This window comes from Xenopus laevis, chromosome 1S (assembly GCF_017654675.1).
Source record: "Xenopus laevis strain J_2021 chromosome 1S, Xenopus_laevis_v10.1, whole genome shotgun sequence".
Taxonomy (NCBI): Eukaryota; Metazoa; Chordata; class Amphibia; order Anura; family Pipidae; genus Xenopus; species Xenopus laevis.
This window is the reverse complement of record NC_054372.1, coordinates 91,887,901-91,915,454: the sequence shown is the minus strand read 5'-3', so window position 1 is coordinate 91,915,454 and position 27,554 is coordinate 91,887,901. Positions and strand designations below refer to the sequence as shown.

General features: G+C 40.0%; 2 protein-coding genes across 2 annotated transcripts; one reads left to right on the top strand and one right to left on the bottom strand.

Moving 5' to 3' along the window:
* Positions 1 to 1,079: 1,079 nt before the first annotated feature.
* rps28p9.S lies at positions 1,080 to 4,484 on the bottom strand. Its single transcript, XM_041579914.1, has 4 exons — positions 4,023 to 4,484; positions 2,875 to 2,922; positions 1,873 to 2,005; positions 1,080 to 1,205 (listed from the first exon to the last, which is right to left on the bottom strand). The coding sequence occupies exons 1-3, from the start codon at positions 4,059 to 4,061 to the stop codon at positions 1,883 to 1,885; spliced, it is 210 nt and encodes a 69-aa protein (XP_041435848.1). The 5' UTR covers positions 4,062 to 4,484; the 3' UTR covers positions 1,080 to 1,205; positions 1,873 to 1,882.
* On the top strand, positions 4,478 to 15,841 carry ndufa7.S (NADH:ubiquinone oxidoreductase subunit A7 S homeolog). The gene is made up of 4 exons (XM_018243622.2): positions 4,478 to 4,616; positions 6,309 to 6,358; positions 7,124 to 7,273; positions 15,518 to 15,841. The coding sequence occupies exons 1-4, from the start codon at positions 4,506 to 4,508 to the stop codon at positions 15,612 to 15,614; spliced, it is 408 nt and encodes a 135-aa protein (XP_018099111.1). The 5' UTR covers positions 4,478 to 4,505; the 3' UTR covers positions 15,615 to 15,841.
* The last annotated feature ends 11,713 nt before the right edge of the window (positions 15,842 to 27,554 follow it).

Here is a 27,554-nt window from a genome sequence, read left to right as displayed (position 1 = left end):
TTTAACCTCCTAGAGAAAGCTCAATCATTACTTCAGAGCATCAGCAAGCTTAAGGGCAAGGCCAGACGTGGCGTTTTTAAAAAAAGAACAGCCAGGCGTAAATTCGCATAAACTGCCCTACGGCAATTCACACAGGGCGCCAGTATTGGCGTTTTTAGCAGAAACGCCAATACGTCAAGAAACTACGGGATCTGCACGTTTGAAACCACACTTTGCGTAAATACGCAGTGTATTTTAAATATGGCATCCAAATTCTCAATGAGAAGTGCATATTGGGAAAAGAATTTTACGTGCTGAAAAACACATGTTGATGATTTCAGTCGCATATTTACGCCTGGCTGTTCTTTTTTAAAAACGCCACGTCTGGCCTTGCCCTTAAGGTTGCTGATGCTCTGAAGTAATGATTGAGCTTTCTCTAGGAGGTTAAAAAAAAAAAAAAAAAATACCCAGACTTCAATGTATTGTGCTAGAAAAAAAAGTTGTGCAGTCACTGCAAACATTTGCATGTTGATGCAGTTTTGAATTTTTTTTTGCCACACAAAACAGGGCATTCACTCTTCACTTGTGCTATACACAAATGCCCATAATTTATTAGTACTGAACATTTATATAAAAATGATTCAGTACTAATAAATGATTCACTGGCACATGAAAGGACAGGAAAGCACAGCTCTTCATTTCCTGTATAAGCCAGTGTATGTCTATGAAACTAAAAGGTCGCCATGATAGTTTCCAAATAAAGCATTTGACAACTCAGTTAACTGGGCGTCTGAATAGGTCCCTTACATTTTACTTAATAACTAAGCTGCATAAATTTATATTGGTTTCAAAAGAATCCTATTTTTTTTTATAGGTTTTTTTGTTTTGCAAGGCTTGGTATAGCGATTCAAATTACGGATTAAAAGAAAACGCAATCTTTCTCCCCACTTGGCCATGATTCCTCACACAAGTCTGTTGCTGACTTGCACAACACTTCCCTACCCTATAAGGCTGCCAAGCCATTGCATCCCATCTTCACTTGTGCCATTTTGAAATAGTTTACTAATTTGTCCATATAAAAACACATTGCAGACTTAAAATGCAGATGTTCTTTACAAATCTTTATTTTACAAACAGAAAACCAGGATCTTTTCTGGATTCACAGATGGCCCACTTTTTGGCAGCAAAACATATTGCAGTCGTTTCCTTCACATAAAGCCATGGACCTGCGAAAAAAGTGGGGGGAAAATGCATTAAAATAATTTACCACATGAAAATCTAAAACAATGATGCCTATGTACCAACATGTCCAAGGTGTTCTAATATTAATATGAAAACTTCATAGCATTTGTTCAGTTGGGCTATACCAATTAGTCACAAAATGGTGATGGCACGCAAACAACTATGTAACTCCAGTTTGCAATTTCAGCAATCTGGTTGCTGGGCTCCAAGTTTCTCTAGTGGCCATGCATTGATTTAAATAAGAGACTGGACTATGAATAGGAGAGGGCTTGGATAGAAAGAGGAGTAATAAAAAAAAGTAGCAAAAATAAATTTGTAGCCTTACAAGGCATTTGTTTTTAGATGGGGTCAGTGACCCATTTGAAAGCTGGGAAAAATAAATCCATAAGCCATTAAAAAAAAAATAATGAAGACCAATTGAAGTTGCTTAGAATTGATTATTCCATTACTAAAAGTTAATTTAAGGTGAACTACACCTTTAAGAATGATGACAGGTAGAGGGGGCATTTTGTCCATTGCTTGCATTAGGCAGAGAACAGTGGACAAAATGACCCCTATGCCATAGCTTTAAGTTAACTCGATATTTAGTCCATTTTTGAACCAGCGAAAAAAAATAGGGCTCATAACTGAAAACAAAGTGTGATTTTTTACCTGGTGAAAATCAACGTAATCTCCTAGCTTCTCGCTCAGATTCCAGCAGAGTCAGGACATCACCCTCTCTAACTGGTCCCTTAACATTACGGATGATGGAACGGTTGCTGTCATCCATGAACTCGACACGGACCTGTTAATATAGGTGGTACAAAGAATGAACAAAAGAACTACAGATATATCTCTAAATCAGAGGATTTCATAAAACCAAACATTACTTAAGTCCAAACAGTGCTTTACATCTGGCAAACCAACACCCATGGTCAGAGCTGGGCCAAGTAGCATAACCAAAGGCAATACCACCAGTCCCCCCCCCCCCATCAGCCTCCCCCTGCAGTTGAACCCGCAACCATCCCACTGCAGCTGCTTCTAACAACCAAATACATAATTGTAGTTAAAGGGGAACAATTGCAAACATTTTTATTTAATATAAGCTTCATCATACTGAAATAAGAAACTTTTGAAATATAAATCAATTATAAATTCTGTATACCCTATCTCCATCTGTTTCTCTTAATTCTGTCTTCATGCAGCAGTTGGGTGTCAGATATTCATGGACAGTTAGTGCCAGTATCTCTTATAGGGGCTTCGTTCCTAGCAGATGAATTAAGAGTTCATTCAAACAACAGATTCCAGTACAAGCAAAATCTAATATAACTGCCTTTTGCATGAAGAGAAAGGATTTCTGGGGATTTTAATAGTGCGAGTTTGACTACATCTTCTAGGCAAAAGGAGCCCCCCTATAAGATATATTGGATCCAACGGTCAATGAATATCGGACACCCAACTGCTGTATGAAGAGAGAAGAGAAACCGATGCCGAGTGGAATAGTGAACATAAACTTGATTTCAGAAACAGTACAGAATTTTTTATGGATTATAATACTTTTCAGTATGCTGAAGCTTATATTAAATATTCATTTTTGCAATAGTTCCCCTTTAAGAGAGCAAGATATACAGACTATACATGCAGCATGTAAGTAACAACGAAGTGTCATCTTACCTGGGTACACTGACCCTGAGAACCAGTGCGCCCCAAGACTTTTGTTACCTGCAAAAGAAAAAAACATTTTCAGACAAAAGGCATAATACAACACATTCAAAAAAAGAATCACAACGTAAGGAGTTAGAAGTACACAACTCTTAAGTCATGTTAAAGGGGAATTAAGGATAAAATTATTTTTTTTGCCGACCACACAGGCAAGTGTCAGGCTCAAATTAGAGCAGTAAAACGGCAGCCAGCATACATAAAATAGCTATAGTTAGAGATTAATACTTCACCCTGCAATTTTAGGTTAACACCAAACTAAAGAAAAACACCAAAAAGAACAAAACTTCTGAATATCTTCTCTGCGCTCTGCTGGTTGGCAGAATCATTTAAAAATAAAGCATTAGCAAGTTAAAACCCTATACACACTAACTGGCAAACTGGCCCTGCAACAAACTGGGCAGATCTTGGAGTCTTCATCTGTGTGGATCCAAGTCCAGTTTGCCAACCAAAACTGGCAAGTCAGATGTAACTAGGCACATAGCAGAATATTGCATTATCAATTTGTATTTCTCTTCATGAATATTCCATTTCTATCACCTAGTTTCCTCCCCAAGCCACCAAACAAAATCATGTAATCCTCAGACTGGCACAAGCACCACAAATAACCACTTCAACCAGAAGAGAAAGGCCTCAACCTAATGAGCGATCAGACCATCTGTATGTATTTGTACACATGGGTCAAAAAGACTAGATCAGTGGTTACCAGGTCCAACATTTGGTTGGGGCTCCCTTTAGTTTAGGAAATGAATAATATATGGGTGTATGAACCCTTCAGCCATAGTTACAAGCACATCTAGGACAACAGAAATTTACCAGATGTCTATGGTCACTGACTTACATCTTGCAGACTTAGAAAAGGAGTAGCTCCATGGATCCATTAGACAACCAGGTCTATTTATTACGTCTAAACCTAGGGATTATAGCAAAACCACCCAATAAGGGGCATAATACATCCAAGCATAGGCCTTTGTAAATAAGTCATGTGGCTGATCTTTTAGCTCATTTTACGAAAGCGAACAACTCAAATGCAGCTTTGCAACTGCCGCTGTCCCTCACACACCGCCACAAAGCACTCTATATTCATTTCACCCCATCATTACCCGGGCAAGCTTGATCGGCTGCACGCGGCTGGCTTCCATGATGGCGGTAGGAGACAGAGAGAGGGTCACGTGGTTACGTCAACGCCTTTTATAGCATTTGTCAACAGGCGAATTTTAGGATGAGAATAGTTTCTTTGTACATAAAAGTACAATCAAATTCCAGGTCTCTCAACAGTTCTTTAAAATGAGGGGTTATTATATCTATTCAACTGCAAAAATAATCTAAGTGGGTGTGGCATTGAATGAGACCGGCGGACATATATCACGTCATATCCACAAGGTTGGGCTTGATTCCTCCGGAATCAGGAAGCCATCTTTACTAATGGCAAGAGCTTTTTGAAATTGGCGTGTTTGATAATGTTTAAATCACTGAGCAAGCGTGACTATTAACACATTAACACTAATTGTGTAGAGGTTGTACGGGTTTAGCATGCCTACAGCAGCGTCGCTATAAGGTAGTAGTAGTTTCTGTCTTGTCCCTTCATGAGAGCTGCTCGCGGCTCCTCCCGTGCCCTTTCTCCTCCCGTGCCCTTAACAACAAAGATGGCGAGCGCTACCAAATTCATTCAGAGATTAAGGAACTGGGCGTCGGGGGTAACACGCTACTTATTCTGTTCTTGACTTTGTATTGCAGCATATTGGTTAATGTGTCTGGGTATATTGTTATCACGACAAAGTCCTTCGTAGCTTGGTTATTGTCTTACTTTTCTCCTACACACAATTGTTTGTCACAGTTTGACAGCAATTCCCGGTCATCTACACTTACCAAGTCCCCTGGAAGAGTCAGTTTATGAAAGTGAACTTTATTTACATTAGAATAGCTTGTGTGTTGCTCTGTGTTATTCACATCAATTTAAGTCCTAACAAGTCTCTCAGTGCTTGTACGGTTGAGATTTTTTTTTGTACATTATTGTTTTGTACAATGCTGAAGGAATTTACTGCTGCTAGCCTCGCTTAGCATTCTTGTTCTGGGGTATTCGTGTTCCATGTGTTAGCCTGGCCAGGGAACCTTCCATTTTAATGCCATTATTAACAATGCCCCAGGCAGATTGGCCTATGACAACAACAGCAACTTCCCGTCTTTCTTCTTCACTTTTAAGAATATAACAGTGGTGGAAGTACCAGGGGGCATCCACCAGGGGGCATGGGGGCCCACTAGTAATGTGTGGGCCGGCCCAATACACACGGGTTTGGGCCGACCTTGCACGCTTCTTCCTGGGCGGCTGCGGGTTGAGCTCTTCTCCTGCTCTCCTCACCTGCCACTATCAAATGCCAGCTTCCGACTTCTGAGTTCGTCTTTTATAGACACTACACCTGCTTGCCCGGCCCCGGTCCTTTTGTGATGTCATCGGTGGGGTGGCGCGGGTCTATAAAAGCAACCCGGCAGGTTGAGACAGGGCCGCCACATTGGGCCCAATCCCCAAATAAGCTTGTTTGGTGACCTCCTTAACACAGCATTCTAAGGAGAAAAAGCATGATGATGACATTTGTGGGGAAGCACCGCAGACTAGTTACATGTTCCCTGGCTAGGTCGGTGTTCAAAGGCCATACCATTAAAAAGTGCTGTTTCTGACTGTAGATATTTATTTACCTTAGTGATGGATACTCCTGTATTTCCCATGAATGATTGCAAAGTATCAGTTATTTAAAATATTTAATCATTTTTATTTCAATCTGTATTCAATATGTTTTGATTTTCAGTGGTCAGCAAAACTCGGTCCAAGATACCACCATCTAATTATTATGGCATAAAGCTTGTTTTACATGGGTGTCTTGTGTGTGTTTTCAGGCCATGAACACCTATGCACAGTATCCCATTAACATCAGTGGGAAGTTATCTATGCTGAATAAAAAGTTTATACAGTTCTACGAAAGAACAATCATAATTGAACATTGAAGGCTCACACATTGAGCATTAGTTCCAGTCTGTACCATTTCCAGGAACTCCCTAGCTTGCTTGTATGCAGTCCTTCTGAGTGCAGGCAACATTGTATACAGAGATCCGATTATTACTTAAGATAAGCCCAACATAGCAGTATTTCCAGGCCGAATGCACATATCCTATATCGTATGAGGTAAAATTCAGCTCCGAGAGCAAAACATTCATTGATCTCTCTGCTTGGTTATAATGGGTATACTTGTCAATGCACTGTGACGTGGCTGTTTAAAGATAGAGATTGGCAAAAATAACGACACTATATCCAGATATGTATATACATGAAGGATTAGGATGAATATAGCATTTGTTATGTATTGATATTTTCTTTGCTGCTTTTTTTTTGATAGCAAGATCTTCAGGGGAAATTACAGCTGCGTTACACAGAGATTTCAAAGAGGTAACTAATAGAGAACAAGTCATTGATCATTTTCTGGTAACTACTCATAACCAATACAGTTTTGATGTTCCAACACTGTTTTTGTACATGCTACTAAAGGTAACTACAGATACATTAGTTACTGATATACTTTTGGTGCTGCTGTGCAATGTATCTGTAGCAAATTGTAAAAGTTTAGTAATTCAGCCACTGGTTTATGGAGCTGCTACTGGGAACAACATAGTGAAGAAAATGTAAAGTTTAAATTTAATAAGGATGTAAACGCAAAAATTAAAATTTTGCCTAATGAAGGAAAATTATAATTCTAAGGACATTTTCAGTATACATTCATTACCAATTTTCAGAGGGAGGGGTTATAGTTATTTATAAAACTGCTTTCAGCAGAAAATAAAATCTGTCTTTCCCATTCCTTTCTCTGCGTCATTAGTGAATGGCAAGGCATTTTCAGGAGATTTGTTGTCCATGGTAGTGCAGATATTCCACAGGGGACAAATCTCCTCTTTTGCAGTTGCCCTAATAAACTGCCATTATTAATTACTAATAGTAGCACAGAGAAGAAAACTTCCACTGCTGTAGAGGGATGAGTATACTGCCCATCTGCTAGTGGAATTTATTTGCTTATGCGCAGTCTGTTCATCAGGTTTAAATTGGGTACAAATTCACAACCATTCAATTAACACCACATATAACGTCTAGAAATAGTTTGCTTGCTATTCTAAAAATATTTGTACTAACTCTTTAAACCTTCACATGTATTTTTTACAGGACACAGCCACCCCCAAATTTGCCTGTTGGCCCTAGTCACAAGTTGGCAAACAACTACTACTGCACCCGAGATGGGAGAAGGGAATCCTACCTTCCTCTTATTATAATGTCTCCATACAAGGCTCTACCTTCTGGAGGCCAGGCTTCAAGGTCAGTATAGTCATCCAAGATACCTTGTTTCCACTATGTGGTTTATCTAATGACAATTGTAGTCTGCGTGGATGTGAGATGTACAGATGAATGTCAATGAAAATCCTTATAGCTCTCACAATACATTATATGCCTTAAAGATGTGTTTATACATATACAAAAAATATTGTCTTCAGCACAGACATTCTCAAGATATTACATTTTGTGTAAATTAATCAAGCTTTGAATGGATAATTATGGAAACGCTATTGCCTAATAATATCCTGCATGGATGATGAAAAAGCAAATTGCATGAGTATCATTTCCTATAGCGCCCTATTTTTAGTTTTTCCCCACTAATTAAACATGAATACCACTTATTTTATGATAACTATTCTAGAATTATATGAACTAATCATTCATTGATGATTGCAAAAAATCCTACTTATTTACACATACATTTTCAATTTTCTAAGCAACCTTAAAGCGCATGTAAAGTCTAAAATAGAATAAGGCTAGAAATGCTGTATTTTGTATGCTAAATATAAACATGAACTTACTGCACCACAAGCCTAATCAAACAAATGATTTATGCTTTCAAAGTTGGCTACAGGGGGTCACCATCTTGTAACTTTGTTAAACATCTTTGCAAGACCTAGACTGTGCACATGCTCAGTGTGGTCTGGGCTGCTTAGGGATAGTCATAAACAAAGCTGCTTGAGTTCTGCATGGCTGGGAAGTAAGGTGGGGGCTCCCCCTGCTGTTCATATGATTGTTTCCCTGCTCAGCAGTTAGGACCATCTGACAATTCCTATCCACAGCAGTAAATGAAGGGAGAATTTCACTGCATACAGTCAGGTTTCTTATTAAAACGGTACACATTTTTTAATTAAAGTATATTGGAGATAGGTTTCTTTTTCATTAAAGAAAGTAAAAAAAATGGGATTTTATTTTTTTGCCTTTACATGCCCTTTAAGGCTGTTCCATATTATGGAAAGATCGCTTATTCAGAAAACCCAGGTATTTAACATTCTGGATACTAGATGCCATACCTGTATATATCCTTACAAGCCTTGTTCAAATATTTTATCCAAAGAGGCAGATGGTCACTGTGATAGAGGAATTGTCAAAAAACTGCCACACTATTTAGTGTTTCTTGAAATCTTGACAACTTATGCCAAATGTGATCAGATTTCAATGGCAAAGAGAGAAAGTGGTCACAAGACAAAGTTCACCGACAGAATAGTTTTAAACACCATAGATGGTCAGCCTCAAATAATACCACAGAATTTAATCGGCACCTCTGTCTCCAAGCTCTGTTGTGTGAGCTTTATAATGTTGCCATTCGAAAATCGCATGGATCCAAGGTCACTGTGTAAAGAGTGTAAAAAACAAATATGGTCTGATGATTTATCTCTCTTTATATTCACACCCTCATGTTTTTATTTGGAGAAAGCCCAAGGATCCTGTCAACCCATCATCTCTGTTACAAACTGTAAAACCAAAGTGGTGGTCTCATGGGAGCTATTTAGTCCAATGATTGCTCTTCACAATAATATCATTACTACAGTGAAGACATGGTTTCCACATGATACTGGCATATTATAATGCCCCCACATACATTATTTTAATAAGTAAATAAATTCACGAGTAGACGCTACAATATGCTCCCTACAGAACTAAGCAGGATCTCCTGAGGTGCTTTGTAGTCATATGGCAGCCTGGTTTACGGTAGCCCAACAAAATCAGGTCTTCTACAAACATGCTGATATGGAGGAACGTGGCTCTTCCACACTTCAATATACTGGAGGGCTCACATTACTGGCCACTACAAGGGGTGAAATGGTGACTTATGAGAACTATATGCTGCCAGAGGTTCCCCTCAAAAATTTGATAAAATCTGGGCCCCTTGGCTGGATGCCAACCTGACCCTATATCTCTCTAGTGAATTCCCATAAGCAAGGGATCCTTCAGGTCGCTAGCTGCATGTAAATTCAAATTTTATTTGTCACATACACAATCATACACAAGTACGACATGCAGTGAAATGCTTGTTGCTGTGCAATGCCCGACCATAAGAATAAGAATTACATTAAAAAGAATAAGAGTTACATATGAGATAAAAAATGAAAAGAACTGATGTATATTTATGAAGTACATTTTTGTTTATGATTTTTAAAGTGCACGTGCATTAATGTGATATATGAGTGAGTCTAGTTCTAGTTCTACCCCTGGTTCAGGGACCGAATGGTCTGAGGGAAGAAGCTCCTCCTCATTCTCTCTGTATTGGCTTTAAGGGAGTGGAAGCATTTCCCTGACCTCAGCAGTGAGAAAAGTCCATTGCTGGGGTGGGAGAGGTCTTTCATAATCTTCCTGGCTTTGGGCTTGCACTGCTTAGTGTAGATAGACAGTAGGTCAGGAAGCTCAGAGCGAATGATGCATTCGGGCGCGCACCACTCTTTGAAGAGCTCGTCTGTCCTGCTTGGTACTGTTTCCAAACCAGATGCAGGTATTTCACATCAGGATGCTCTCGATGGCACATGACTAAAAATTCTTAAGCACCCTCAGAGGCAGATGGAAGTCCCTAAGTCTTCTGAGGAAGAAGAGAAGCTGATGGCCCTTCTTCACCAGGGTGTTGATGTGGCAGGACCATGACAGGAGTGGGTCTCACAGTACAGCACCTGACACTACAAAAGTGTGATTTGGGGAGGTGAGCGCTCCGCATAATTGAGTTTATACATGACAGGTCCTGTGTGATGTGATCACCCAGATACTGGAAACTGTTCACTCTCTCCACAGGTGCGCCATTGATGTGTAGGGGCTTGTAATTCCTCGCCTGCTTTGTGCTAAAGCCCACAATCAGATCCTTAGTCTTGCTGACTAGTAGTCTTGCTTAGGAGTAGGTTGTTCTCCTGGCAACTCTAGGTTCCTAATCTCCTCCAGGTAGGTCTTCTCAAAGTTGTCTGAGATCAAGCCCACCACAACAGTGTCGTCAGCAAACTTGACAATGGAGGTGGTGTCTGACGTGGCTACACAGTCATAAGTGTACAGTGAGTACAGCAGGGGGCTTAAAACACAGCCCTGAGGCGCTCCAGTACTGAGTGAGATGGAGGGAGAGACATGTTCCCCCACCCTCACTGATTGGGGTCTATCTGTGAGAAAGTTGAGGATCCACTGACACAGTAATGAGCTGAGTCCTAGATCCTTCAACTTGTTGAAAAAACTTGAGGGAATTATTGTGTTGAATGCTGATCTGTAATCCACGAACAGCATCCTAACATAATTCCCTCTGCCAGTGTCTAGGTGACACAGGGATGTGTGTAGCAGGTGAGATATGGCATTGTCTGTGGAACGGTTTGTGGTGGCAGGAAGTAAGGAAGTGATGAAATCTCTGACCAGTCACTCAAAACACTTCATCACTACTGAAGTCAGTGCTACTGGGCGGTAATCATTGAGACAAGCGGGCTGTTGTTTGTGGGAACCACTGTTTGGGCCAGGGAGAAGTTGAAGATCTCGGTGAACACTGGTGCTTGCTGGTCGGCGCAGGCTCTCAGGACTCGACCTGGGATTGCGTCTAGTCCTGCTGCCTTCCTGGTGTTCACCCTCTTGCAAGCTTTCCTCACAGCATGCTCTGTAAAGATAAAATCTTTATCTTCAATTGTGCTCTCCGTATGCGTGCAGCTGTTTGATGTGTTGTAGCTGCATCGTCGAAGCAAGCATAAAACATGTTTAGCTCATCAGCCAGTGAAGCATCAGCATTCATCATTGAAGAGGCTGGTTGTTTATAGTCAGTTATTGTCCGCAGACCCTTCCATAGGCTCCTAGAGTCACACTGTTGTAGCTGTGACTCTAGTTTTTTCCCGAAGCTTCGCTTTGACTTTTTAACCGCGCTGCGTACATTGTAAGATGCAATTCTGTATTGGTCCATGTTACCGGAGACGAGCCCTGCTTTATAGGCAACGGTGCGTGATCTCAGAGCATCACGGATGTTTTTATCTACCCACGGCTTCTGATTCAGAAAAGTTCGGATGATAGTTATTTCCACTGTATCATCCGCTAGTTTATTGAAATCCCACAACCACTTCCGTAAACATGTCAATGCCATCAGAGCTGCGCTGAAACATGTCCCAGTCTGCATCATCCAGCGTGTCCTGCAGCACAGCCAATGATTGGTCCTTCCAGCGAGCAACCTCTCTTGTGACTGGTGCTTCCTGCTTTAGCCTTTGTTTGTAAACCGGCATAAGGAAAATGGCAGTGTGGTCTGATTTTCCAAATGCCGGCAGAAACTGTGCTTTATAACAATTCTTAAATGGAGTGTAGCAGTGGTCCTAATGCCCCTGGTGGGGCAGGAAATGTGTTGGTGAAGGTTATGAAATGTGCGTTTGAGATTAGTGTCTAAGAAAAGCATGAGACTGAATGAAGAAACTTGGTAAAATGGAAATGCTACCCTGATCTTGTTACTGATCCTTTGTCTGTCAAAGTAATCTATGGATATGTATTACCATATATACTCGCGTATAAGCTGAGGTACCTAATTTTACTTACGAAAACCGGGAAAAATTGACTCAAGTATGAGCCTAGACACAACTAAGACCGTTGGACAAGCAGGTATAGCCGGTAATTTTTTGCAAAATTAAACTACATTTCATTCCTTTTATTAACTGAAAGTTCCCATGTATAACCCTTTATGCTGCAACGCTACAGCGCAAAACTAAATCACTGAAAATTTATATTAGACATTTTTCAGCTGAGACAAAATATACTGAAATAGATATATTAAGAAGACAGCTGCCTTACCGGTAAATTTGCGCCAACGGGAGGGGAGAGGAAGCTGCTCCCTGTAGTAGGCGCCGAGCGCCTTCATAGATTTTCCGCCGGTGGGGCCGGGCTGCCCATAGTTGTTAGCGGGTGGGAGGGGAAGCTGCTCTCTGCTGCTTGGCCCATTCAAAGATTAATCAATTCGCTGGGGTAGGGGCGGCCCGGAGATGCTGGCAGGCGGAAGGGGAGAGCCGGAGATACTGCTGTCTGCAGCAAGCGCTTGACCCCTTCAAGATTTTTTGTCAGGGGCGGCCCTGAGTTACTGGTGGGCAGGAGGGGAGATACTACTTCCTGCAGCCGGCGGTGTACCCCTTCAAGATTTTTCGCAGGGGGGTCCGGGCCCGGAGTTGTTACGTCGCTGAGAAAACCCACATGATGACGTCAGTGTGCGCACCACCCGCACTTCAGCCGGCAGCGCGCCACAAAGTTCCGCACCGCTGCTCCTCCTGCACCGAAAATCAACGCCATTGTTTCTGGCTGGGAGGGGGGTGTTCCCCATTGGCTCCTTAGGATCGGGGCTCGATGGATGGGTTGCCGGCCCCATCCAGGGTGCAGGGCACGGGACTCTGGTCAGTAGCACAGCTACAGATCATGTGGGATACAGATTCGAAGTTCCTAATAGTTCTCTGCAAATTTACCGGTAAGGCAGCTGTCTTAATATACCTGTTTCATCTACCAGAGTTTTTTTTTTACTGACTCGAGTATAGGCCGAGGTAGGATTTTTCAGCACATTTTGGGTGCTGAAAAACTCGGCTTATACTCGAGTATATACGGTACTGTGAAATTACCTTTGACATCCTGCCACTATAGACTGCTGTGTTTGTATGTTAAATTAAGTTTGTCAGCCAAGTCTTGAAATCACGGAGCACCAGCAAATTTAAAACATCCGTTTATTTAGAAAATTGTTAAAAATTAACAGAGCATAGTGAGCCCAATAGCTCCATAGCTTTTACGCGTTTCGTGGTCAACCCACTTCCTCAGAAAGCTTTCTGAGGAAGTGGGTTGACCACGAAACGCGTAAAAGCTATGGAGCTATTGGGCTCACTATGCTCTGTTAATTGTTAATTTTTAACAAGTTTCTAAATAAACTGATGTTTTAAATTTGCTGGTGCTCCGTGATTTCAAGACTTGGCTGATGGACACACGCTTCGGGAGCGTTTTTTTCACGTAGCAGCACATCGATGGGTCTGTGAGTGCTCCCTACTGTTTCCCTTTTTGCAATCACAATTTAAATTAAGTTTGTGTTTGTGTTCAAAAAGCAATAAAAACCTTAAAAAAAACATGAATTCATAAGTTGTTTCTTGCACATCCAGGTGAATTAAGAGGTGACTTTTCAAAACAAGATTTTTTTTTTCTTGAAGAATAATTCGGTATTCTACTTAATGACTTTAATACAATTCAGGATATCCATGACCACATTCAATGAAACACTGAACCTGTGCTAAAAGGCAAGCTGCATCCTGTTAGAAAAGGACTGCATTTGCACAGCGATGTTGTCATCATTAGACTGTTCTGCATAGGCATGTTTTCAGATACAAATATTGTCCCGGGGGTCAAATTACTTGATCAGCCATATTGGTACATGAAGAGGGTGACAAAATCTCTACCTTATTTGCAGCCTTACCAACTGAAAGGCTTCTTTATACCAGACCAATTTGGTGTTTGCAGTCATATTTGTATGCAGGTGAAATCTCCTCTCACACACTCAGCAAAGTGCTTAAATATACCTGCCCTTCAGAATCCGTTAGAATTTGCATATGATTGTTGTACTTTCCATGTGACAATCCTGGGTAATTGTGCAAAAATTCCTTTCTCCACAATTTTGCAAAATTACCTGGGATCACAACATACGTACAGTGGTGTGAAAAACTATTTGCCCCCTTCCTGATTTCTTATTCTTTTGCATGTTTGTCACACAAAATGTTTCTGATCATCAAACACATTTAACTATTAGTCAAAGATAACACAAGTAAACACAAAATGCAGTTTTTAAATGAGGGTTTTTATTATTTAGGGAGAAAAGAAATCCAAACCTGTGTGAAAATGTAATTGCCCCCTGAACCTAATAACTGGTTGGGCCACCCTTAGCAGCAATAACTGCAATCAAGCATTTGCGATAACTTGCAACGAGTCTTTTACAGCGCTCTGGAGGAATTTTGGCCCACTCATCTTTGCAGAATTGTTGTAATTCAGCTTTATTTGAGGGTTTTCTAGCATGAACCGCCTTTTTAAGGTCATGCCACAACATCTCAATAGGATTCAGGTCAGGACTTTGACTAGGCCACTCCAAAGTCTTCATTTTGTTTTTCTTCAGCCATTCAGAGGTGGATTTGCTGGTGTGTTTTGGGTCATTGTCCTGCTGCAGCACCCAAGATCGCTTCAGCTTGATTTGACGAACAGATGGCCGGACATTCTCCTTCAGGATTTTTTGGTAGACAGTAGAATTCATGGTTCCATCTATCACAGCAAGTCTTCCAGGTCCTGAAGCAGCAAAACAACCCCAGACCATCACACTACCACCACCATATTTTACTGTTGGTATGATGTTCTTTTTCTGAAATGCTGTGTTACTTTTACGCCAGATGTAACGGGACGCGCACCTTCCAAAAAGTTCAACTTTTGTCTCGTCGGTCCACAAGGTATTTTCCCAAAAGTCTTGGCAATCATTGAGATGTTTTTTAGCAAAATTGAGAAGAGCCTTAATGTTCTTTTTGCTTAAAGTGGTTTGCGCCTTGGAAATCTGCCATGCAGGCCGTTTTTGCCCAGTCTCTTTCTTATGGTGGAGTCGTGAACACTGACCTTAATTGAGGCAAGTGAGGCCTGCAGTTCTTTAGATGTTGTCCTGGGGTCTTTTGTGGCCTCTCGGATGAGTTGTCTCTGTGCTCTTGGGGTAATTTTGGTCGGCCGGCCACTCCTGGGAAGGTTCACCACTGTTCCATGTTTTTGCCATTTGTGGATAATGGCTCTCACTGTGGTTCGCTGGAGTCCCAAAGCTTTAGAAATGGCTTTATAACCTTTGAAATTGAACTCAGGTGTGATAAACCACAGTTAAGTTATTTTTTAACAAGGGGGGCAATCACTTTTTCACACAGGCCCATGTAGATTTGGAGTTTATATTTCTCCCTTAATAACGTAAACCTTCATTTAAAAACTGCATTTTGTGTTCAATTATGTTATTTTTGACTAATAGTTAACGGTTTTTGATGAGCAGAAGAAACATTTAAGTGTGACAAACATGCAAAAGAATAAGAAATCAGGAAGGGGGCAAATAATTTTTCACACCACTGTATTTACATGTAGTGATTCCAATGGATCCAGAGGCTCAGGCTCTGACTGTGATTGCTCTAGTTCAGAGGTCCCTATAATTGTATATGTAGCAATGAATATATTTCCATTGAAAAAAAGAAAAGAGTACTAATATTTTCTTTTTGTTTCCTCTCCTTATAGTACTGATACGGCAGTAGCAACAGCAGCAAAAAAGGCAGTGTCTCCTGGACATCCTCTTCCCAAAATGGAATTATCTAAAGATGAACCATATCTCTAAATAAAATATGGAAGACTGTTTATCAAATAAACTTTAATGTAAATAGAAAGTTGCCTGCAAAAATCAAGTATTTCTTCCATTTTGAAATAAGTGTGTGTTTATACTTACATAATGTAAGTACTCTGTTCATTTACAACTACTCTTGCCGCTTTTGGTGTGTAATGTACAAATATTGATGGGCTAGTGAAAGGTATAGATGACATTAAAATACATTTTTTCTATTGCAACTTATTGATGGTGGCTACCCAATGATTACTGCAACAGCTAAGATGCAACTAGCCTCCAGCTGGAGGCTGGGCACTTTAGCCCCTACAGACATGCACATGTGTGCTAGCAGGTCACAAACCAATGATGAAGCTTTCATTTCACAGTTTTATTTTTATTGTTTATCCATCTCTGCAGCCTCTCTTTTTTCCCCATCTTATATTCTGACTTACAAAATGCTGCCTGGTTGCTTGGGCAATTAAGTTTCAAAGGTGAGAATAAAGTATAAAAAAAAAAGTATAAAAAAAAAAAAATACATTGCAAATTGTCTTTGATGACTACTATCAAAACATAGTAAGGGTTAGATTTACCACAGAAAAACTCACTACTTTCTGATCATTCCTATGGGATTTTTAGAAGCATATTTATTGGTAAACTTTCATCCATTGATAAATGCATTTCTAAAAATCTCATGTGGACAGATTGCGCTGGTCTGCTGACTGACGATTTCATTGCTGCCCTTGCCCTTGGGACATCCAGTGACTTGATAGACCTGCTGAATTCGATCTCAAGTATTTTGCACTGTCTCAACAAATTAATTGTTATTTTGTGAAGTTGATGTATGGCCACTTTAATGGGGTTGTTCACCTTCAAAGTAACTTTTAGTATGTTATACAATGTCCTATTTTAATCAACGTTTTAAATCAATTTTAGTCTTTGAATTGTCTTTTACTTCTACCTTTTATGTCAGATGGGGGTTGCTGACTCTGAAAGCCAAGAAATTGTTGTTCTGTGAGGCTATTGTGTTATTGCTTTTTACTTTTCTTTCTGTTCAGACCTTTTCCCCTTTATCCTCCTGTCCAGGGTTCCCCAACCTTTTTAACCCATGAGCAAGATTCAAATGTAGAAAGAGTTGGGGAGCAACACAAGCATGCAAAAAGTTCCTGGGTGATGCAAAATAATTGCTGTCATTGGCCATTTGGTAACCCCAATGTGGACTGGCAGCCAGGCTTTTTTTGGCAGTACATCAGATTTTTATGGAACCAAAACTTGTCTTAAAAATAAGCACCTGCTTTGAGGCAACATCCAAGGGGTTGGTGAGCAATTGTCACAAGCTACTGGTTGATGATCACTGCTCTAGTCTCTCATTTAAACTACTGTCTCGGGTTACTAGGGTAAAATGAACCATAGCAACCAATAGCTGCTGAAATTCTGCACTGGAGAACCATCAAACAAAAAGTTAAGTAATTAAAGAACAATAAAATATGAAAATCAATTTGCAAATAGATTATTAATGTACTTATACCGAAAGTTATGTAAAACGTGAACTAGCCCTAAGGGTTTATCCTTCTAGCTGCTAATTCTTATCTTTTATCAGGCATTATGCCTGAATGACCAACTAAAAGCAAAGGGGGACTTCATACTAGTCAAATGGTAATACTTTTGTATTCTTTTTCTTCAAAAATAGCCATAAGTGGTTGTTGAAACCCCTGGGCCATGATCCAATTTATGTTGCAACAGTTTGTCCACATTCCCCCCTCAAGCACATGATTGTACAGAAAGGTTTCAGCGCTGCAATCCACTTTTCAATCCCAAACTAATGCAGTGGTTCCAGGTACAGAGAAGACATGAGTGGAGGGCTATTCTTATAAGACTTGTAATGGATATAAAACCTCTCTTGTGTGGAAAAATAAGTATGCTGTCCAACTTGGATATTCAGGGTAAAGTGACTAAATATTATGGGTCCAAATAAGGCTTTTCTCTCCTTGAATACAGCATGTCATGGCGCAAAATCCTCCCTCTCTCTGCACTTTTACATATAATAACTAATAAAGGAGTGATATTACCTTAGCAACATAGGCACTGTCTTCCTTATCTTCAAACCAGAGCAAACAGATTTATGTTCAGTGTTTAGTTTAATTATGTGACTGAAAAGGAGCCCACGGATGTTAACATGCATGGTAAAGAGCTAAAGTACTAATAACATGCAAGTAATGCATTTTTATACAAATGCACAGGGGTTACTAAACAGTTGGATACAACTTTGTAGCCATAGGTGACTGGCTACATATATTTGTACATAGTCTGGCTTTCTTGCACCATAAGATGATAAAGTGACCCCTCAGCATTAAAGGACTATAAAAGACAGAAAATAATAAAGCTTCATATAAAAGGTCTGTGTAAAATAGACACATATAACTTACTGCAACACTCTTCTATAGTTTATTGGTAGAAAACGATTGCTTCCCTGCCCCTCTCCTTAACAGCTGGGTAAATCGACCCACCTGCCAGAACATGTTCACTGTTATCAGCATAAGGGGCCATTTTCTTATGCCACTTTAAAGTTGAATTTAAAGGAACAGTTCATTGTGAAAATAAAAACTGTAAATAGATAGGCTGTGCAAAATAAAAAATGCTTTTCAGCTCTCTGAGTTAGTCAGCGACTATAGGGGGGACCACATGGGAAATAATTGTTCAGTAAGTGTGCAATTGATCCATAGCATACAGCTCAGATTCAAAAGCAACAGTTATGACCCATGTGCCCCCACTCAAATCACTGATTGGTTACTGCCTGGTGACCAATCAGTGGAAACCAAACGAGAAGTAGTGTTCTGGCTACTATGTTAGATATCCAGTCACTCCAGCCTTTATACATTGCATTTTTGGCTAACTAACTATATTGAAAACATTTTATATTTTGCACAGCCTTTCTATTTAGCCAGGTTTTTTTTTATACTGAGCAGTTCCTTTATTTTAATTTTTTAGATTTTGTATGTTTGTGATAATTTAGATTTAGATTCAGTAGCTCCTTAGTTTGGAATTTCAGCAGTTTTCTGCTCCTTAAGATGGCCATACACAGGCTGACATAAGGTACTGAGTCGGCTCCTTCTGACTGACTCTGTATGGGGGCCTCCCAAAAGTCAGGCAGATATCATTGTGCAGGTTTGACAATCCCTTTGTGCAAGGACAACATCGATGTATTGGTGCAGTCATATCTGTGGAGACTATGGGTACCTCTATATGATCAATCTGATCCTTGGCTCCCATGTCAGACCATCCCGTGGTTGGCTAGCTCATGCAGAGATCTGCTCATTTGGCAGTTGCCAACTTTAGGAGTATTGCAGGAGTTAATATTTTTACTGCAATGGCATAGTGGAGCTGGCTATGGAAAGTAGCACTACGACCTTATGACTATTTAAATAATGTCTAACCAAGCCTTCATTTTATTCCATTTATTAGGTATGCACTGAATCCAGATCTGTTTTGTGATTCAGCCAAATGCCAGCATTTTTTGCAAACTTCTTCTTCAGCCATACCCATTGGTTTAACTATAAAGATTACACAGGTCCAGATATGTGGCAAGGCCACAAAGGCCCGGGCATGCCTCTCAGTCGCATAGATGATTTGTTTGATTCCAGAGCACTAGTGACTAGCTGGTAGTGTTCTGGTACGAAGAAAGGATGCGCATGCACGCAATCCTTTGGGGGGGGGGTGATGGAGGATGCCTCTGAAGGAGGGCCAGGGGGAGCAGGGGGCATGTAAAAAGAGGTTATTTGGTCTGGTATTGTGTGGAGGATTCTGCATCCCTAATAATTATGTCACTATCCAAGCATTGTTCAGCTTTTTCAATTTTGTGGGTTGATTATCTCATTTACAAAATGTCTGTTTGTGGGACAGTCAATACTGAAATTATGTTATAAAGATCTCTGTGGAATTTATAGGCATAACAATAAGTTGGAGGGCCACATATAGACAACGGGCCTCCATGTGGAAAGTACCTTTCAAACCAATACGTTTTCTTGTAACCGGGGCAGCAGGAATCACACGGCCCCATACTATGAAGCTTGCAGGACCATCCCCACAGGAGACCTCAGTGGTCCATTGGTTAGGTGGGTCATATGTGTCGCCTGGGCTGAGGGTCCTGCTAGCAATTAAAATATTGACAATACCTTGCACAGATTCACACAAGCCCCCACTCCTCTTCACCCCAGATTATATCTCTGCATCCCTAGTAAGAAAAGAAAGGAGCACAAAGAATAGGAGAAGAAAAACATGGAAATAGTAATGAGAGAAGACCCATCAAATATTTCATTACAAATGTGGCCATAGTTGATAAGTACTTTAAAAAAAAAAACAATTAATTTAGATTTAAAAGTGCTACTGGCTATAACAAAATATCTCTTACCCAGTTCATGTTATTCCTGTTTTATGACTCACCTGTTGCCCATTCGATAGAAACATCTGCCAAACTCTGCTCTTCAAATACTAGTTGATAAGTTCAACTCAAGTGTGTCTGTTGCCTCCAAACACAAAGGTTTACTGTTCCTTCCACTGAGATGATGGGATACTGCTAGTGATGAGTGAATCTGTCCCATTTCACCTCACCAAAAATTAGCGAAATGAAAAACCTTGTTGTGGAGCTTAATAACCATTCCATTGCTGAAAAGTGCAGGGTTTTTCTGGTACAGCAATCTACTTCCACTTCTTCTGGGGCAAAGTGTATGCACAGTGTGGCACACGCTGACCATGAGTTACATCTTGGCCTTACAGGAGGAAGAGTACCATGCTAAAGTAACTTATGGTTAAATAGGGACTGTGAGAAGTAATCTTGCAGTAATAATAATTCTAAAATAGCGCAATATTTGTCCTTCAAATTACATACATGTTTTGATGAATGTGGTAGGTAAGAAATAGTGATGGGTGAACCTGATCCATTTCGCTTCGTCGGAAATTTGCAAAACGGCAAAAACTTGCGAAATGCATTAAAGTCTATGGGTGACAATTTTTTTCACCCAAAAAGAGGTGTAATGGGTGTATGGGTGTAATTTTTGCGTTGAAACTTCACTCATCACTAGTAAGAAAGCAAATAAAAATGCTACAGCTGTGCAATAATCATACCAGTCTAGCTACACTATGGCCAAAAGTGTCATCCCTGCCTCTCCAGCATATTTTGAAACCAAGTGTATTAATATGAAGACAGTCTCTTGCTGACTCTTCCTCTACTCTACTTTACCCTACTACTCTGGGAAAGCCTTAAATGTGTTGGAACACTACCAAAGGGATTCAGCCAGTGCAATATTTATCATATAGGCACTCAAAGGCCTTGGGTTCTTATATGTCAAAAAACACACACAAAAAAAATCTAGTCTGTTGCCAGTTTCATGTTGCTAAATCTGCTGGCAGATATGAGGGGGACTTGGTCCTTTAGGATTGGCATGCACAGTATAGCAGGACAATCTGTGAATTCCCAGATGTTCAGGAAACTTACATGTTCAGCTATTAAGTCACACTTAAAATTGCCATTCCAATTAACCACTACAGTGTTTATTTGGATCGATGAAAGAGCTCTGTACAGGCTAGTCAAGTTCATCCACTCCCATCTCAGCAAACCCAATTTATATGGATCACACTTTGGACATTATTGTGCTGATTCTGAACAAGACTAGTGATGAGCAGGCTTTGCCAGGTTTTGCATAGGTCAAAAACATTGCCGCGTAGCATAAACATTTGTTGCCCATAGACTTAAATGCATTTGGCATCAGATTCGCCCATCACAAAACAGGACTTTTTCTAACCTGTTGCCACAAAAATAGAAGAGGTATATCATTAAGCATTAAGGCTTGCTTTCAAGGGACAATCTGCTAAGTGTGCTCTTGCCATTTTAAGTATAACTACAACCTGTTGCAAAAAAATAAGCACACAGTCACACAATGTTAGTTACAGCTCACGCTAAAGTTAAATATGCCAAACTACATATTTAGTCAACTTCTGCAGGAATCAGTGTGTTAAACAACAACACATTTGCAATTCTAAAAGCGTCTGAATGATGCACAAGGGATGGAAGGGTGGCGCCAACGTGTCTTTTTCCCACCTGCATCATTTGAATGCAGACAGCACTTGATTCCAGGTGGATGCTGATATTTGCCCAATGCCCCAAGCAGTAGCCAATGTGCAAAAAAAACCTCATTGTTGCCTTTTTTTTTTGCACACTATGAGGCGCATTGTGAGTAAGCTGCAGGAGAACTTCAGTAGAACTATGGGAAAGGCAAAACTGTTCAAATTCTGCTTGATGTGCATCCATTTTAGTACCATAGTGTGAATTTTTCTTATGCATCAACAAATCCCACATATTATGATAGGGGTAATAGAGTTGTAAAAATAGAGATTAGTTCAGCAGTCAAAAGTAATTTTTACCATGCAGATAAAATCTACAAAATATTTCATAACACCTGAAGAAAATTACTTAATTATTCAGAAAAAAGAATCTCATTATGCAGAATGCTTGAAAATACAGCAATGCCATTCCTATTTCACATACTTGATGTAAGAGAAATCCTGCACCCTTAAGCACAGTGCTTGATGTTAGCTAAAGATTCTTTAGTAAGCCCCGGCCCAAAATATTCAGTATTACAGTTCCAGCCTCTGAATCTATACCTATAATACAGTGGGTTTTTAATGTTGAAGACTTTGAGGCTGATTTATGAATACAAGCACAAGGGCAAACGTAAAGCACTAGATTAGACTGAAATCACCATGTTCTATTCTAGTTTTATCCATTGGAACTTCCGTGAAATGTGCTAATACCAATGTTAATTTGAGTCTCTTATGGTAAACTGTGGTAAAGATACAGTGTACTTGAATTCTTCTGCCAGGCAGCATTAGTGTTCTACTCTCTTGCTACAAGTCAAATTCAGACTTCTCAATAAATACAGTATAACTAAATAAATGCATACAGATGGGTATGATGATATTAATGTAACCCAAAAAGATAGGCCTGAAATGTACAGCTTGTTGGTAATTCCAGAGTTCCCTTGTGTTAATTTATACACTTCATCAGAGCAGACAGGGTGGGCCTGAGATGCAGAACATGTATGGGTGCAAATACCTTAGTAAATAGCATCAATTTAGACCCAGTTTTGCATCCAAACAAGCACTTTACAGTGTGCTTGCTTTTATAAATGAGTCCTTGTTTCTCTGCTTACATTGTTTAAATGTACAAAAGATTCCAAAAAGGTTTACATAACTATCACCATTAAAAAAGGTTAAAACTGTTTTTTTTTTGCCCAATTTATTTAATTCATACAAACCTTATAGGCATTAATCAACTGTAGTGTCCACAAGGTGTCACTATATACAAAGTATATGACTACAATAATGAAATTAATGCACTGTAGGCTATCAATGTCATATAATAAGGTATTCATTCATGTCTGAGAAAGAACTCCCTTAAAAATAAATACAAAATAACTGAACTGATATAACAAAGTAAGACTTGCCAAAAGGTATATTGCATTAGGTAGCACATATACAGGACAATTGCAGGTGAAATTCTGCCTTATCTGCTTTTAATTGTAAATCGCTATTTAGCCATAAAGCAACATGCAGTTATGGTCATAATGAAGTCCAACTGCTTACAGTCGGACAAGCATTACGTTTATACTTGTGGTGTTTGGCAACATTCTGTGCCTGACCCTGCTCTTTAGGGTGCAGCATCTTATCCTGCTGAGATCCTGCTGAAATATCAAGAACACTTGAGAAATGTTAGAATTCCTGCTAAAATGCTGAGTGCTTTGGTAAATGAGTTGTATACTATGGAAATTAGTAACTTTCGAAATTTAATCTGTTAAAGAATTTGTACAGTTTCCGAAACAATCAAGTTATTATTCTGTGTTCCCCACTCAGCAATATGTCTTCCCTTATGCAAGATTTTTGACTGAGTTTGATTGAATGGTGAGTTACCATTTCATGTTAAAAAACTAACAGGTCATCATAAACTTTATTTTAAATGAAACATAATAAATACTGCAAAATACTTTAATTTGGGTAATTAAACTTTTTCGGTAAATTCAACGGTGACCCTGCTGCAGGTAAGTGTATGGCGTTCGGTATATTATTAGTTGGACTTGCACGCTCTTTGCACACAGTCACTTTGCACTTGGACAGACATACTATGCTCTTTCCCTAATTTTGCATGGCAACAATTTGAACGCATGATAGAAGTAAACCCATATAAAAGTAAAATGATATAAAATGGATAACTGTTTTGCAGTTAGTAAAGCTTCCCAAAAAATGACAGATGATGAAGTTTCTTATTTATGTAATATATTTATAGTAGTTATTTACAACAGATGAGCTCAGTCTATGCCATGCTATGTAATAGAAGTATTGCACAGAAATGGGCACTGATTCATGGGTTAAATTTACGTACTAACTAGTTTAAGACTGGCTCTTTATAAACGAAGACTTCTGTCCCTGTATATGAATTCTGAAGTAGGAGCTGTCTATTATTTGTTATGCACTATATCATGTCAATATGTTGTCCCACCATTGGTTATCCATGTAAAAAGAATTAGGAAAACGGTTTATTTCAGTATTTTGCAGCAATAATTGCACTAGAACCATTACGTTTTGACTTTTATTCAACTCACCTGCTGCGTAACATAATGCACATTTGCCATAGAGGTGGCAACTTTTGTTGTGAAACTTTTAAAAATGTATAGTTTTGTGCTTGAATAGTACAGTTTTCCTTTTTGTGGCTAAGACTTCTTATCAGAAATCAGTGCTGGTATGATTTATTGCTAAGATTGTAACTATCTATGTATCTGAGAATTTAGTTGCATGACTTAAGGTGGCCATACACGGGCCGATAAAAGCTGCCGACAGACCGAGTCGGCAGCTTATTGGCCCGTGTATGGGGGCCCCCGACGGGCTTCCCCGATCGAGATCTGGCGAAAGTCGGCCAGATCTCGATCGGATGGGATTAAAAATCCCGTCGGATCGCGGCCGCATCTGTTCGTTGATGCGGTCCCGCGATCCGACCGCCCGTTTGGCGAACGCTAGGATCCAATCGTTGGGCCCTAGGGCCCACGATCGGATCAGGCCGATATTGCCCACCTCAAGGTGGGCATATCGGAGGGAGATCCGCTCGTTTGGCGACATCGCCAAACGAGCGGATCTATCCGTGTATGGCCACCTTTACACATCCAAACCCATTGTTGATGTCTCTTGAACATTCAGAACCCATAATGAACAGTAATGAATATATAATGTACTGTTGTGCTGCACTGGTAAAACTGATTTGCTTCAGAAACTTTATATAGACAAGCTGCTGTGTAACCATGGGTCAGCCATTCAAAGGTAAAAAAAGGCACAGGTTACACAGTAGATAACAGGTAAGCTCTGTAGTATACAATGGGATTTTTCAGAACTATTTTCAGAACCTGTTATCTACTGTGTATCCTGTATTTGAATGGCTGTCCCCATGGCTACACAGAAGCTTGTTTATAGAAACTATAATTTATGTTTCTGAAGCAAAACCACAAGATTTACCAGTTCAGGGCAATACTACATTAAATTGTCATTCTTTGAAAACACATTTATTTTAGGTTACTGTTCCTTTAAGGACTATGGAACAGAGGAACAGTGATCAATTTTTTGCTCGGTGTCCCAGATAGCTTTAGATAAATTGTTGGGGTATGCTTGTAACTTGTAAAAAGAAGAATGTTAGCTATGGGGCCGTGAGTCTTCTACAGTATCAGCAATAGTATGACAAAGCCAGCTAGACTGGACAGGGCCAGACTTAGTGTCAACGTCACAGTTTAAGATGTGTATTTATAATAGTATCTCTGGTTGGGATTCCAGATAAAGCGTTGATTCATTTGGTAATCTTCGGAACTGTGATCAAGTTTTTTTTATTTTATATTTTTTAGGGCAGTGAAACCTGGGGAAATTGCAGGGATATGCTCTTATAGCAAGATAATCTTCAATTTGCATTTTAAGCAATCTGGTAACTAGGGTCCAAATTACCCTAGCAACTATGCATTGATTTGAATAAGAGATTGGAATATGAATAGGAGAGGGCCTGAATAGAAGGACCAGTAATACAATATATTTGTAGCCTTACAGAGCATTTGTTTGCTGCAAAGAGCTGCAAAGAGTCAGAAGAAAAAGGCAAATAACTATATTTTGTTTCCTTCAGTCTGGGATATCCTAATTATTTAGTGGATACTGTTATTAAGGCAAGCCTTGCATAATCTCAGAGTCTTGTTTGTGCACCAGAACGGTGGACCTGATGCAGGGCCGCTCCAGCCATGAGGCAAGGTGAGAATCTTGTCTCAGGCACCATGGAGCGGCCAGTTACCAAGGGCAGCAAAAAGCCGCCTCTGATAACTTTAAGAGACAAATTTCCGGAAATTCGGCTCTTCTAGTGCAGCGAGCGCAATAGCGCTCACTGCACTAGTGATGCGGCCCCTCCTCCACCCGCTCCGACGCTGGAAGTTAGAAGAGCGGAGCAGGAGGGGGGGCAGCAGCCCCTGAAACGTGCCTATCCTGATGTTCATCCCCATGCACTGGTTACACAATTAAATGCTAAAGAGAAAGGGGGAAAAAGTGGAGAGCAGTGACATCTAGGAAGTGCTGAATGGAAAGTGAAAGTAATTGTCTGCCCCACCTCTATGCCTAAGGCATAAAGGAGGGGCAGACAATATTTGATTGACAGTTGAGATTTTTAAATGTATTTACAACAGCTATGAATGCTTTAATAAAAAATAGATTTTGGATTTCATGTTTAATTTGAAAAGGACTTTTATTATACAGTTTTTTATGTCATGGTGACAGGTCCACCCCTTTAAGACGGCAGGTTACAAATAAATATACTGTATATTTTTTGGGATGTATCATTTCATTTTGGGTGAAAAGCATATAAAATTTTCATTACTGGGGCATATTTGCAAACGGAGGCTTATACAGGTATGAGACTTGTTATTCTTTCAGTATTCCACTAAAAATCATTGAAACATTAAACAGGGTGGTTTTGCTACAAATATAGATTCATGCAGCCATGGGCGTCCATAGATAGGGGCAAGGGGGGGGCACTTGCCCCCCCCCCTGGACTTGTACTTTATAAAAACGGATATTCTCTTGCTATATGTATATATACATTGCTTTGTTCTTTTTTTTAATGTGAACACATATCTTAAAATTACCATTACCATTTTATGGCCAGCACTCCTGCAAATAATTGACCATACTAATGCCTATTCTACTGCTCAGAGTAGCAGTTCGGCTTTAGCTCTGCCCCTTCCCTCTGTGAGATGCTTTCTTCTTCCTAACTGTGTGTGTCTCCTGCTGATGAAGCAGCTTCTTTCCCAGGGCAGAGGAGTGTGAATCTGTCGGTGAGTTAAGGATAGAGCAGTGATCCCCAACCAGTGGCTTTTGAGCAACATGTTGCTCTCCAACCCCTTGGATGTTGCTCCCAGTGGCCTAAAACCAAGCGCTTACTTTTTGAATTACTGACTTTGATAGCTTAAAAACCACATATTCTGCCAGAACAGAGCCTCAAGTAAGTTGATAGTCCACATAGGGGCTACCAAATGGCCAATCACATCACTTATTTGGCACCCCAAGAACATTTTTCATGCTAGCTTTGCTCCCCAACTCCTTTAACATCCGAATGTTGCTCATGGGTTCAAAGGGTTGGGGATGTTAATGTGTGCAAGGGAAACGGTGTTTAAGAAGGTCTGACAAACTGTGAGTTATAGAGACTATAATGAACCTGTCAATAGCTGTGTAACTACATTCATTATTGAATCCTATAGGTACAGGTTGCCTGTGTGTTTTGCCTACAATTATTCTCCCAGTGCATTTGTCACAAAGCACATTAACCCCTACGGTTCCATGCCCTGCTGCTCCATTGAATCCCCCACCTATCCATGGCCTCACTCTATTCACTCTCCT

Bases quoted from the DNA above. Each gene is read 5' to 3' on its own strand.
- rps28p9.S (XM_041579914.1), bottom strand. From the start codon at position 4,061: ATGGAAGCCAGCCGCGTGCAGCCGATCAAGCTTGCCCGG. The intron at 2,923-4,022 runs GTAATGATGGGG...TTTCTTTTGCAG, and splicing joins AGCCGATCAAGCTTGCCCGG to GTAACAAAAGTCTTGGGGCG. The intron at 2,006-2,874 runs GTAAGATGACAC...CTATATTAACAG, and splicing joins CTCAGGGTCAGTGTACCCAG to GTCCGTGTCGAGTTCATGGA.
- ndufa7.S (XM_018243622.2), top strand. From the start codon at position 4,506: ATGAGAGCTGCTCGCGGCTCCTCCCGTGCCCTTTCTCCTCCCGTGCCC. The intron at 6,359-7,123 runs GTAACTAATAGA...TATTTTTTACAG, and splicing joins TACACAGAGATTTCAAAGAG to GACACAGCCACCCCCAAATT. The intron at 7,274-15,517 runs GTCAGTATAGTC...CTCTCCTTATAG, and splicing joins TCTGGAGGCCAGGCTTCAAG to TACTGATACGGCAGTAGCAA.